This window comes from Dendrobates tinctorius, unplaced genomic scaffold, assembly GCF_039654945.1.
Source record: "Dendrobates tinctorius isolate UK_male_01 unplaced genomic scaffold, ASM3965494v1 ptg000086l, whole genome shotgun sequence".
In the NCBI taxonomy this organism is placed as follows: Eukaryota; Metazoa; Chordata; class Amphibia; order Anura; family Dendrobatidae; genus Dendrobates; species Dendrobates tinctorius.
Window position 1 is genome coordinate 33,361,456 of NW_027361754.1, and position 14,310 is coordinate 33,375,765.

A 14,310-nucleotide genomic window follows, 5' to 3' on the forward strand; every position below is an offset into this window, starting at 1 on the left:
AGTTCACACACTCCTCCGCAAGTCCCCCAGATCTCTCCGGTATGCCATGAGAGTACTTGGCAGGATGGCGGCAGCAGCAATGGAGGCGGTACCATTTGCCCAGTCTCACCTCAGACCCCTTCAACTGGCCATCCTCAAGTCCAGGGACAGGAATCCGTTCTCCCTCGACAGGGAGTTCCGGTTATCAGCAAACACCAGGAGGTCCCTGCACTGGTGGCTCAAGCCAACCTCGCTTGCAAGGGGAAAATCCTTTCTCTCCGGTCAATGGAAGGTTTTGACCACCGACACAAGCCTTATGGGTTGGGGCGCGGTGCACCTACATCACAGAGCGCAAGGCAAGTGGTCACCAAGGGAATCGACCATGCCCATCAACATCCTGGAAATTCGGGCCATCTTCCTGGCGTTGAAAGCCTTCCATCACTTGCTGGCAGACTCTCATATCAGAGTACAGTCAGACAATGCCACGGCAGTGGCATACATGAACCATCAAGGCGGCACCCGCAGCATCCAGGCGATGACCGAAGTAACGCGTATCCTACAATGGGCGGAGGCTGCAAGGTCTGTACTCTCCGCGGTCCACATTCCGGGTGTGGACAACTGGGAAGCCGACTATCTCAACCGACAAGGAATGGACTCTGGGGAATGGTCTCTCCATCCCGAAGTCTTCTGTCAGATCTGTCATCGTTGGGGGACCCCGGACGTGGATCTGATGGCATCCCATCTCAATGCCAAGGTTCCCAATTTCATGGCCAGGATGCGCGATTCGCGGTCGCTCGGAGCAGATGCCCTGGTTCAGGACTGGACCCAGTTCCAGCTTCTGTACATTTTTCCACTCCTCCCCCTGATCTCCAGAGTCCTGAGGAAGATCAAACAAGAGGGTGTTCCCACCATTTTGATCGCTCCAGACTGGTACGCCGACGTCGTGCAACTCACAGCAGACGCTCCCTGGCGTCTCCCCACACGTCCCGACCTCCTGTCACAAGGCCCGTTCTTCCACCAGAACTCAGGGGCTCTCAATTTGACGGCGTGGCCATTGAGACCTGGGTTTTGACCCAAGCAGGTTTTTCACCGGACGTTGTTAAAACCATGATCAGGGCTTGAAAGCCAACTTCAGCCAGGATTTACTATCGTACCTGGAAGGTTTTCTTCACATGGTGCGCCTCTCGTGGGCAGATTCCACTTCCCTATTCTCTTCCAAAGGTCCTCCGGGTTCCTTCAGACAGGCCTGGATGCCGGGCTATCCCTGGGCTCGCTGAAGAGCCAGGTGTCAGCGCTTTCAGTGATCTTTCAGAGGCGTATTGCTAACAAGCCGCAAGTGAAGACTTTTCTCCAAGGGGTTTCCCGATTGGTTCCCCCCTACAAACGTCCGTTGGAGACGTGGGACCTCAACCTGGTCTTGACAGCACTACAGTCACCTCCTTTTGAACCCCTTAGGGTGGTCTCACTCCGCTTTCTATGACAGAAAGTGGTTTTCCTGGTGGCAATCACCTCGCTACGCAGGGTGTCTGAACTTTCAGCTCTTTCCTGCAGACAACCCTTCCTGGTTTTTCATCAGGACAAGGTGGTTCTCCGTACAGTACCATCCTTCCTTCCGAAGGTCGTGTCCAGCTTCCACCTCAATGAGGAAATATCACTACCGTCTCTTTGCCCGGCTCCCGTTCATAGGGTAGAGAAGGCTCTGCATACGCTTGACCTTGTCAGGGCATTACGTATTTACGTGTCTAGGACTGCTCCCTTCCGGAAGTCTGATTCACTTTTCCTTCTTCCAGAAGGCGTTCGCAAGGGCCTACCGGCTTCCAAAGCCACCCTTGCTAGGTGGATCAAGTCCACCATTCAAGAGGCTTACCGCCTCAACAATTCTCCCTTTCCGGCCGGTATCACGGCACACTCTACGCGGGCGGTAGGGGCCTCTTGGGTCACTGGGCATCAAGCCTCAGCACATCAAGTGTGTAAGGCAGCCACTTGGACTAGCCTGCATACATTTACAAAACACTACAGAGTGCACACCCAGTCCTCAGTGGATACGAGCCTGGGTAGACAGGTCCTGCAGGCGGCAGTACCCCAAGTCTAGGGGACTGTCGGCACAATATTCGTCCACTGCTTCCCACCCAGGGACTGCTTTAGGACGTCCCACGGTTCTGTGTCCCCCAATAAGGCGACAGAGTAAAGGAGATTTTTGTGTACTCACCGTAAAATCTTTCTCTTAGCCTTTAATTGGGGGGCACAGCTCCCACCCTGTTGCCCTTGCGGGCCGTTGTTACGGCTGGGTTCTCATATTGTTGTTTTGAGCCTGGTTATAGTAGCCTTTTTTTTTTTTTTTTTTTTTTTTTTTTTTTTTCAGGCATGGTTATGTTTCTGGTATATTCCTCCTAATGCTTTTGCACAAAACTGGGGAAGGCTGACGCCGTCCAGGGGTGTATACTGCAGAGGAGGAGCCAAAGTTAATCTTTTTCAGATTATGCATAGTGTCACCTCCTAGTGGACAGCAGCATAACACCACGGTTCTGTGTCCCCCAATTAAAGGCTGAGAGATTTTACGGTGAGTACACAAAAATCTCCTTTTTTAGCCCTGGTTGTACCTGGTTACAATGAGGAACCATTGATCTCTGCAGTTTTGATGGTGGTGCATGCTTGACCATCACACTATGTAATTGGGCAGAGCCAGATAAACCATTGGTACCAAAATGTTGAATGAAGCTTGACATCAGCCACTTTCCATATGATGCACACTTTTAAAACTTTAATGTTTTTTTTTTTTTTTTTTTTTTTCCTTCTCCACAAACTAATTCTACAAAAGGAAGTTCTGAAAAGTTTTTTTTTTTTTCGACTTGACATGATGCAACCACTGTTGGCACAAATGTGCATGGCCACTAATCCTTCCTTCAGCAGTTGCTCAGTCATGTTGCCTTTGGTACATCCGATGGGTGTTGGTAGTTGGGAGCCATCAGACCTGTATTTGTAGTATTTTGGCACCTTTTAAACCTTTTTTGTAGATTCTTCTTACTGTGAAGCCCCCTTCGTATCTACAGTTGTACGACTCTTAATTGCTAATTACATGACTTGGTTGGAGAGGGATGTTAATGTTGGATAAAAGGCAGGGAACGTTTTAAAGTTAGCTTCAATGCAATCTCTTTTTTTTTTTTTTTTTTTTTTTTTTTTTTTTTTTTTTTTTTTCCTAATTCCGCAGAGAGAATGTCGCCCTGACTGTTCAGTGGTCGTGTTTACACTATTTGATTGCTAAACTGGGGGAAGCAAAAAAGCAGAGGGGAGCCGCCACAGTATGGGGGTCGCTGAGTGACTGGGAATTGGCACTGAGCACTCCACTTTGCTTCTTAAATTGAATGACTGTGTTAAACTGGTTGGTTTTGGCATTCGTAGGGCTCAATTAAAATCAAGCCTTTTTTTACTAGGTTTCCTGGGAGCGAGTGATGAGGATAAGCCGTAGTTACAAATACGGTCTGCAACTTGATTGGTTTCTTGCTGTTTATTAGCGTGACTCGGAGAATAGAAATAACCCCTTCAGTTTGATTGGTTCCCAGCTGGGTTTGCCACAGAGCTCCTTTCAGAGCCGCAATAATGTGGAAACCTAAACTACCAATTAAAACCGACGCTTGTTTCCTTTATTTAAAATGGTGAGGTTTACTTAAAGCCTGAGCAAGAGGGAAGTCTGTCCGTGTGGATGAGGTGCTGCAATGCTTAAAGACTTATTATTTTTTTTTTTTTTTTTTTTTTTACTATTGTATTCCTTGTGGCAATAACTTGTACCCCCTTCCTTTATTAATTATACGGTTTTATATCTTTAGTCGCTCTTCCACCTGCCCGAATTCCGAAGACTTGTCCACGGGTACAGGATTTCATCGAGCATGCTGGAGAGGAATCGGAGCCGCAGCGTAAGTGTCTAAGAAAGAAATAACATGTCCCCTTATTCTTCAGAGCCCACTTCTCCAGATCATTGGAGGTTTCTGTTAAACCTTCAGAATTCCCAAGAATGTGGTCCTGCAAGGCTCTGTTCAAATGGACTAGGTTGAGCAATAAGCACCCCCCTCCTGCTCCCAGCACTGCTCTTAATGATTTTCGGCAGTCCAAGTGCCTCCAACTACTTGCCTTGAACCACCTTCAGAAAGATGGCCATGACCAATATTCGAAGCAGTGACATATTAAAGCACATAGTGGTCCACCAACAGGTAGGAAATTCCAAGGCTGGGGTCCTGCAAGACTCTGCTCAAATGGCGAGGACATCAAGCAGCAAGTCAGTGCTTTTCTTTACTGTCAGTCCAAGGATCCCAGACACTTATTTTTTTTTTTAAACCAAGAGCCTCCTGCAGCTCTAAGGTGGGTTACGACTAGTGATGAGTGAACGTGCCCAGATAAGGTGTTAGTCGAGCATGCTCAGGTGCTAACAGTGTATTCAGCATGCTCAAATAATGTTCCAGTCCCCACAGCTGTTTGACAGCTGCAACACGTGCATGATTCCCTGTTGGGCAATCCCTGCATGAGTTGTGGCTGTTTAATAGTTGAGACATGCAGGTGCGGGAACTCTGACATATTCGAACATGTTAAAGTCACTTTGTTAGCACATGAGCGCATGATCGAAGAACGCATTATTGTAGCATGTTTGCTCATCGCTAGTTACGACCCATCCAATGTGAAGACACTGTTGAAGCCCCCATGTGTGCCCTCTCCTAACTGCAAGTCTCTGACCAATCTGTTGCATCTTCAGAGAAGCCATGATATTGCCCCACCTGACATGGATGCTGACTACCAATATGGGGCCTCCTCTTTGGAAGGGAGCAGATTTTAATGCCTGCAGTTCTGAGGATGCCAATAGTTCAGAACGGTGTCTTCCTGAACAGACAGTTGTCAGTCACAAGCTGGTGACCCTTGTATATGCGCCAGTCTGGTGGTGGCAATCTAGAGCCCTGTTCTTGGGATTGGCAGGTTGGACACCCCCACTGATTAGTTATTACTCAGCTTGGGAATCCTCCTTTATAAAAGGCCCCGTTAAGGGGTTTGCCAGGGCTGAGATATTAATGACCAATCTGTAGAATTGGTCCTCATTAGTCCCTTGGTTTGGGTCCGACGCCCGGCATCTCACAGATCGGCTATTACCAGAGTTCATGGCTGCTCAGATAATGCCGTTCTTGTCATACACACTTCAGTACAAAGTATAATGAACCTGTGGAGTTGTGGGCTCTTGCAGTGAATTGCCAGCACCAGGTATCCTCTGATTATTGGTGTCAAGTGTAGGATGAGAAATTGATCATCCAAAACTGAGATTAATGCATTATCCAAAAGATGGCTTATCCGTATCTTGCTTTCAGAAAAACTTTAGCTTGGAGTGTTAGTGTTAAAGCTATACTTGTATATCACGGTTTCTGACTTATACAGTTAGGTCCATATATATTTGGACAGACAACATTTTTCTAATTTTGGTTCTAGACATTACCACAATGAATTTTAAACAAAACCATTCAGATGCAGTTGGAAGTTCAGACTTTCAGCTTTCATTTGAGGGTATCCACATTAAAATTGGATGAAGGGTTTAGGAGTTTCAGCTCCTTAACATGTGCCACCCTGTTTTTAAAGGGACCAAAAGTAATTGGACAATTGGCTCCAAGGCTATTTCATGGACAGGTGTGGGCAATCCCTTCGTTATGTCACTCTCAATTAAGCAGATAAAAGGCCTGGAGTTGATTTGAGGTGTGGTGCTTGCATTTGGAAGGTTTTGCTGTGAAGGAAACAAGCAGTCAAAGGAGCTCTCCATGCAGGTGAAACAAGCCATCCTTAAGCTGCAAAAACAGAAAAAACCCATCCGAGAAATTGCTACATTAGAAGTGGCAAAATCTACAGTTTGGTACATCCTGAGAATGAAAGAGCACTGGTGAACTCATCAATGCAAAAAGACCTGGGCGCCCACGGAAGACAACAGTGGTGGATGATCGCAGAATAATCTCCATGGTAAAGAGAAACCCCTTCACAACAGCCAACCAAGTGAACAACACTCTCCAGGAGGTAGGCGTATCAATATCCAAATCTACCATAGAGAAGACTGCATGAAAGTAAATACAGAGGGTTCACTGCACGGTGCAAGCCACTCATAAGCATCAAGAATCAAAAGGCTAGACTGGACTTTGCTAAAAAAAAATCTAAAAAAGCCAGCACAGTTCTGGAAGAACATTCTTTGGACAGATGAAACCAAGATCAACCTCTACCAGAATGATGAAAGAGAAGTATGGTGAAGGTGTGGTACAGCTCATGATCCAAAGCATACCACATCATCATCTGGCAGAGAGTTTCACACTTTATTGGACCTGCATTTTAACTTTTTTGTTCCAACGGGTTTTACAGCAGTTTTGACACTTAAATCCAAAAATAGCTACAACTAAGACTAAAATACACTTTTTTTTTTTTTTTTTTCTTACACTACACCCCTTCCAAAAGCCAAACATTTTCTAAAAGTAGACACCTGCAAAAATTACAAAACTTTACTCCAATGTCTGATACAGCATAAAACTGATTATCACAAGTAATTTGTTTCAGGAAAATAGGAACATTGCGTTTATGCAAGAACTCCAATATCTCTTCGCCTTAATGGTTGGCTCCAATAAAAAATATGTTGATCCCACGGCTGCCCTGGATCTGCTGAAAGATGCGTTCCTGTCTGAGGAAGCACAGCAAGTAAGAACCAGACTGTGGGGTTAAACTGGTGTGGGCAGGGATATTTGCACTAATTAAGATAAAGGGTTTTGTGATCGGCCTACTGTTTAGGGTTGCATTCACACATACCAGAGTTGCTGCAGTTTTTCCATCCAGATTTGCAGATTCTGCAGCAAATCTCCCATGTATGATCACTAGGGTGACCGGATCTCATATGGGGGGGAAAAAATGTCAGAATCTTGTTCGTCTGGACCCCATAAAACGATTCCCCTTTCCAGATATTGAGAGAGCCAAAATTTGAGCTCAATCAAACGACGTTAACCCGTGCCGCTCGTCGCTCAAAGTTTGAAAAAATCCAAATTGAGGTATTTTAAGATTTAGGTATTTTGCATAGTCTGTTAGACTATAAAGAATGTGACAACAACATTGCAGAAATAGCCCTGACCAAATTTTCAAACCATTTGTGGTATTTGAATGCAGAGTTGGTGGGATTATCGTTTTTTGATCCCACCATTACAGACAATGAAAAGTTGTTAATGGCTAATAAATTGCTCAGTAGCACAGATGAACCATCAGAGCACGCTAACCTACATGAGTTGATGATTTTACATAGTTATCTAATCTATTCTAGAGCTTTTGTTAAAGTAGTTTTTGAAACGTCAGAATATAATGCTCGGCATTTGCTTACAACTTGCAGGACATATTGCTTTTGTTCTTCATCTTTTGTCAGAAGGTCGTTAAAGTCGGTTACTTCCTACCTCTTTTAATTTTTCTTTCCTATCTTTTGGATTTACAACCCTAGCATGCTCTGATAGTTCATCTGTGCTACTGAGCAATTTATTAGCCATTAACAACATTTCATTGTCTGTAATGGTGGGATCAAAAAACGATAATCCCACCAACTCTGCATTCAAATACCACAAATGGTTCGAAAATTTGGTCAGGGCTATTTCTGCAATGTTGTCACATTCTTTATAGTCTAACAGACTATGCAAAATACCTAAATCTTAAAATACCTCAATTTGGATTTTTTCTAACTTTGAGCGACGAGCGGCACGGGTTAACGTCGTTTGATCGAGCTCAAATTTTGGCTCTCTCAATATCTGGAAAGGGGAATCGTTTTGTGGGGTCCAGACGGACAAAATTCCGACATCGATTTTTTGCGGTCACCCTAATGATCACTCTCAAAAGTCAGAATACAACTTTCTAAGCGCACCTGTCCAAAAAGATGCTGCATTATACAGACTCCAGGCTTGGACACTGAGGGGGTCACAATATGTTAAACTCTCTAGCGATTGTATACTAGCAAGGTTGATCTAGTAGTCTTGGCAGAAGGTGTCAGGACTTCAGATTGCCAGCAGAGTGGCCTCTTCAGTGCAGAGAAACAAATAATTTTTCTTTTTAAAGCCGTTTTCCATTTCCAAAAACAATGGTGCACAAACTTTTACACAACTGTAAAAATCTTCAGATAACTCTGGTCCAGCACTGCTTCTCCAGGCCCTGTATTGGCTGCAGCAGTGATGTGACTACTACAGTACATATAGCTGTTTTTGTTCAGACCAGTGTCAGGTCTGCCAGATCACCAATGAGGCCAAATTAGGAGTTTACGCCTTTAATTTACAAGCGCTTGGAGACAAAGGAGACTCTATATATATATATATATATATATATATATATATATATATATATATATATATATATATATATATATATATATATATATATATATATATATATATATATATATATATATATATATATAACACACACACACACACACACACACACACACACACACACACACACACACACACGTCATGGGCAAATCACTTTATCTGCCGTAATGTAACACAAGGCAATCTTTTATACCATTTACAACAATATGTAACTATGTAGCTCATGTAGCCCCCCACTGTCACCTCAGGGTCCTACTTTATTTACCATGTACCCAGAACACGTTGTGGCTGACTATTGAGAACATATGATAGCAAGTATAGTCTCCTTGAAGCAGAGACTAAGTCTGCTGTATCATCAGAATAAAAACTTGGCAATGGAAGAATTAAAGGCGTACAAAGGCAAACCATTAACCCTTCTATATCAATATCACCACTGCAGCCAATCGCTGAGCTCAAAGACTCTGCTGATGTAGATGGCACGAGCTGCTGAAATCAGATTGTTGATGAAGACCAGAGATGCTACATTGATTTGGGAAAGGGAGTGTTTGTTTTTAACCTGTGCTATACTGTCCTCATACACATTCACAGTGTAGTGAGACATGTAGCTAAACCCCCTGTCTTCTTTAAGAGGCTGTAAGTTGTAACCTTTTTTTGATTGCAGATGTGACAGGAAAGGGTGAAACTATAGGATGCAATAACAGGAGCATTTCAGAATATATAACTGCACAGAGCATGAAACACAAATAGTCTGCAATACACAGGTTACATGAGGTAATAGTTACATCAGGTAATACGTAGGTGATTATCTACTTAGTACAGCAAACATATTGATAAACACAGGCCTGTAACATGGTGCTTACCAACTATGCTTAGAGCAGGCTGTTTAAGGAGCATGAAGAAAGCGAATAGAGTTTTCTCCTCAGATGCATGGAGGAACAATGGCTGATGTTCCCTTCAGTGTCATAAATAAGACCACAATGCCCTAGGAACTTCCCATAATACATGCAAATTAACTAGAATCTATACATAAAACTGCCAGCAGATGGTGCTGCTACCTTACAATATGAAATATAGGAAGGATTAATATACACAAAATATACAATGTCTGGAATAACAGACATTAAAAATGACTAAACTTTCTAGGCAGCAATAGTATGGCTGGACAGAACATGTGCCACGAGGCACTTACTAGGTACCCCAGGTAAGTAATTGGTGGTTGAAGACCCAGCTGACATTGGTCAATCATGTGATCGCTGGATCAATTGACATTTATTCTTCCGATCACAACATGCGGCTTGCTGAAAGCTACATAACCTTGAAAATGTAACACAGAAGCCACCATGCTGTTTGTTATCTCCTCGGGTCTCCAGTGGTGTCCCCTGACTTGCTCTTGCTCAATTCCAAGAAAGAGAAAATCATTAAAGATGGTGGCTGGTCAGGAAGAGGTTAAAGGCAGAACTGGGAGCTCTTGTTGCTGTAGGAGAGGGCGCCAGAGCCCAAACTCGGTTCCATCAGATATTAGGCAAACATTCCCTTTACTCTGGGCAATGGCCATTTAATGTTTCTGGAGACCTGGCTTTGGCACTGACTTTTTGCTCTGGAGGCCTCCACTATGAGGTAGCTTGTGCTATTCCTGGTATCGGAGACGTCTGTGCTGATTTCCTATTATAACTGAATCAGCACTTGTGTGAAGGGGATCGAACGCCAAAGATCCTTCATGCTCTTTGGATATCCGCCTTGTTAACCTCAATAATAGGGAAAAAATGCTTAGTGATTATGTAATCAGCAAACTACTTGCTGTATGAATCAGGTTTTTATTAAACAATTACCCCCCCCCCCCCCCCCCCAAAAAAAAAAAAAAAAAAAAATCAGGAGTGTTTAAACATTCAAATTAGTCACTCAACAACTTCCAGTTTCAGGAAAATCGCATGTACATTAGCAGCAATAGGGACCTGTATTGAAGCATCTGAGCATGTGCAAAGGCCACTGGGAAGGAGGGGCAGCTGTGACATTGCCTATTGCTGTCTTGTCTGATAACGAGACTACTGTAATGGACAGGCATGTAGTGGCTTTGATTCATGAAGACTTTCTCAGAAGATAAGCGTTCACACCAGTCTTAATGAGGTGTGCTGGAGTCAGTCGCACCAGATTCATCAAGAGGCTTGCACACAAGGAATGGTGACCAAATCCGACTCCAGTACCAGCTGGAGAAGACTTGTGGCATAGTGAATGCCGCTGATCATCATGAATTTAACAAGTGGTGTCCCGAACCCAGCTTCACCCACCTTGTTGGAGGTGGACGAAAACTTCACAAACACCAAGTCGCAAAATTTTAGTGCAGCCTCCATTTGAACCAAAATTTAGTAACTATGCAAAGCTTTACATTGAAATGCTGGTGCAAATGCAGTGGGACAATGGGCAGATTTTTGTTGTATTTAAATGCAGATTGATAGGGGAAAAAATGTATTGAATCTGGACTTAAACAATTATTTTCTGGTGCATTTCTCTTTTAAAAAATGTTTGTCTTCCACACTGCATAAACTAACGATTTATTTCCGCTTGCTAGCAAGATATCAGCGAGTTTTCCCACAAATTGCTGGACTGGCTGGAAGATGCCTTCCAATTGACTGTTAATGGAGAGTAAGTTTTTCCTACTTTTGTAAAGTTCACTCACTGACCTAGTTTACTTAATGTTTGTGATCAGGTTATACCCTGTCCTTTAAAGTTTATAGATGGATGGGAGGGGGAGGAAACTTGCAGAGAGACAAAGCAAAGTGCTGCTGCTTTGTAGTAAGTTTCTTACCCCAGCTCTGGATTCACAGCTACACTGCTTGGTACATGTGTACTATCCTCCATGCTGCTTTTGCTTCTGAACACATACTGCGTAGGCAGGAGAGAAGGAATCCCTTAGGTCTATGCAGTGTTTTGCAGAAGAGATGGCAGCTTCTACCCATCTGCTCAGACTACTGAAATATAAAGAGCCTGCTGAGGGGGAATTGGAGAAAATTGTAAGGTGCAAGCCATATCATGGCCAGAACGCTATTCCTGATGTTGTACATATAGGAAGGATTGTTATAAAAGTTACAAAAAAAAATAACATGTACAATGTTTTGCCTTGCGCAATTACCGTTTATTACAAATTCTTGATGGTGTGTATTTAGTATGTGATGTAGAACTTTTTTTTCCTTCATTTTTCTTTGTGTAGGCGGACACAAGACAAGACAGAAAACCCCATGGTGCAGCTCTTCTATGGTACATTTCTAAACGAGGGATATCTGGAAGGTATGTAGTTCTTGTGCTCCCCCATTTCCCAATTGAGCAGTGTAGCTGAGACTCCATCTTTCCTTGGCTGTTCTTGCATCTGTGCGCAGGACTGCTCATGTCACTGCTAACTCATTTCTCTGCTTTGATCACCAGATCAGTCATCAGTTTTAACCATGTAGCACTAGACTTTAAAGGGGTTTTGTACAGCATTTATAGGTTTCTCAGAGGAGCATGCATGGCTTGTAAGTATCCTTACTCTGATATGCCAGACCTGGCTTGTCAGTCTCCACAAGGAGAAACATTAGCCCTTAGACCACTTTAAAGAGAGCTTCCTGATCCCTTGGAGTCTGGCAATTGAGACTCCCACCAGCCCTGAAAACTGAGCCCCATCTGAGTAAGTGGAGGTCGCTCCACCACGCCATATTTTTGTTTGGTCTTGCACTGCTTCGTACTCTGGATTAGTTGCATCCCGATCATGCAGGCTGTGTATGCGCACCCCGCTATGGCATTCCCTGTCTCTGGGACTGAGTTACTCTAGCACTTAGCGGTCCAATAGACCGTGAACGGAGCAATCTTCACTCGGGATGTGGTTTAGTAGAGCCTTGTTGTTGGGATCAGTGGCAGTCCATGTGGATGGCCCTGAGCAGTCGGTTATCTCTCCTATTGGTCAGGTATAAGTTACAATCTTTATACAACTCCATTAGCTCGTCCCTCTTTCCTACCATGTCGGGTGCCTTGACCTGTGATTGTGATTTTTGTTACACCAGAGAAAACCTTTTCCAACACTGAAACCTTCGGGCAATATCCCCTTCAAGTGAACGGCTTCAGCAACCTAAATGAATGCCTAGAAGGCATCACTGTGGAGGGAGAGATCGAGCACATGCAGAATGGCAGAGCCATGCAATACAAGCAAGAGGTCAGTTTGTTGTGTGACCAACAAAATAAAGGGGTCTCAACACGCTGTGCAACAAATGTATATTAACTTTAATGCACTCCTTTTACTGTGAAAACCATAAAGGCCAAAAAGGATTTGCTTACCCCACTGCTGGTCCTGAGAGTTGATATCACGGCACATGTGCATGGCAGGCAGTCATGTTATATGGGACAGGGTGGTGCCATGACTGCCTGCTGTGGCATGGTAGCCTCTACATATAGTTAAGGGTAAAAAAAAAAACCTCATTCTCAATTTGTGCAATGGGGACGAACTTGATCGTTGGGCATCTGACCTCTAAAATGATCCTCAGATCGCAGCACTGGAACCCTAAAAATGCAACCAGGTCTTCGCTCCACTCATGAAACTGACAAATCGCTGAGCGTGCTATTCAGTAGTCCCATAGACCATCAATGGAGTATAGGGTTGCAGACCAGTGGTTCCAGACCACCCATCTCATGATCGCTGGGGGTCTTGGCAGTCGGGTCAACAAGTTTACCGTAGTATGGATAGGGGACAACTTTGTCTTAAAGAAAAAAATAAATAGTACGTTTTGTATAATTGCTCATCCGGCCCTTCTGTGTTTCTTTTCTCTTACCACATGTCGGTCTCTGCAGCGTTGGTTTATAAAGCTTCCTCCGGTGTTGACCTTTGAACTTTCGCGGTTTGAGTATAATCAATCGTTGGGGCAGCCGGAAAAAATTCACAATAAACTGGAATTCCCAGAGATTATTTATATGGACAGGTATGTGGATAAGAATGGATTCAAAGTGCTCGTGTGTGTAACGTGGCTGTACGTCCCCGACTGTTTTCACTTGGACTAGACGTTTTCTACTTCTGGTCTACAAATATCTGCATTATCGCCTTGCTTATGAAGGTTTATCAGGTTTGTACATCCAGCACGGAATAGAATGTGTCCCTAAGGTTACAAATGCATTGACTGCCTTTCCTTTCTATCTCTCCTATATTTTTGTTCTGTCTGAAGTTCAGAAGAATGACTTTCCCTTTTTTTTTTTTTTTTTTTTTTTTTTTTTTTTTTTTTCTCTTTCCAGGTTCTTATTTAAAAATAAAGATCTGATTAGAAGGAAGCGGGAGGAAATCAAGACACTGGCTCGAGACATTGACCTCCTCAATCAGAAGCTGGAAAGGTAAGCAAAGGTCCATAGCCATTCCCTGCACTGAACATTCAGATAGGTGCGATCCTCCCTGGAGGATGAGGTAATTAACTGGATTTCTAAAGGTGAGGACCATAATGTAAAAAAGCATGTCCCAACTGCAGCCCTGGTCACCACAATCCTGGTGATGGGAAAATCTTCTCATGGATGAGGGCATGTGCAGAACAAATTTTCAATGATGGTCAGATCAGGGGAGTGTGACGGCCATTGTAAAACCTTCAGCTTGCACCTTTTTGAGGTGATCTATTGTGGATGTTGACATGTTTACATCATTATCCATTTGTAGAAGCCATCCTCATTTTACATTCAGCCTTTTTTTTTTTTTTTTTTTTTTTTTTTTTTTTTTTTTTTATATACAAACAGAACATCTGTGTATCAAGAGTTTAGTGAAATTTCATTGAATCCATTCTTTCCTCTATCTGTGAAATGTTCCCCTTGCCACTGGCTCTAACACAACCGCAAAGCATGATTGATTCCCCTTCCCCCATGCTTAGTGGTTGACTAAAGGTTTTTTTTTTTTTCCACCCATACCTTTTGATTATTGGCCAAAGTTTATTTTAATCTCGTCGGTACACAGAACTTGTTTCCAAAATGCATCAGGCTTGTT

General features: G+C 43.5%; 1 protein-coding gene across 2 annotated transcripts in view; it reads left to right on the top strand.

Annotated features, from left to right (window-relative positions):
- The window catches only part of USP28 (ubiquitin specific peptidase 28), a 98,917-nt gene that overhangs the window by 28,864 nt on the left and 55,743 nt on the right, over positions 1–14,310 (top strand). For both annotated transcript variants that reach the window (XR_012234052.1, XM_073585295.1), the window contains exons 6-12: positions 3,804–3,890; positions 6,541–6,678; positions 10,900–10,973; positions 11,539–11,615; positions 12,365–12,513; positions 13,146–13,273; positions 13,581–13,676. Coding sequence is in view for 1 of the 2 variants with exons in the window: in XM_073585295.1 (XP_073441396.1) it covers positions 3,804–3,890; positions 6,541–6,678; positions 10,900–10,973; positions 11,539–11,615; positions 12,365–12,513; positions 13,146–13,273; positions 13,581–13,676 (749 nt within the window). In the remaining variant the exon portion in view is untranslated. The remainder of the gene's footprint in view (positions 1–3,803; positions 3,891–6,540; positions 6,679–10,899; positions 10,974–11,538; positions 11,616–12,364; positions 12,514–13,145; positions 13,274–13,580; positions 13,677–14,310) is intronic.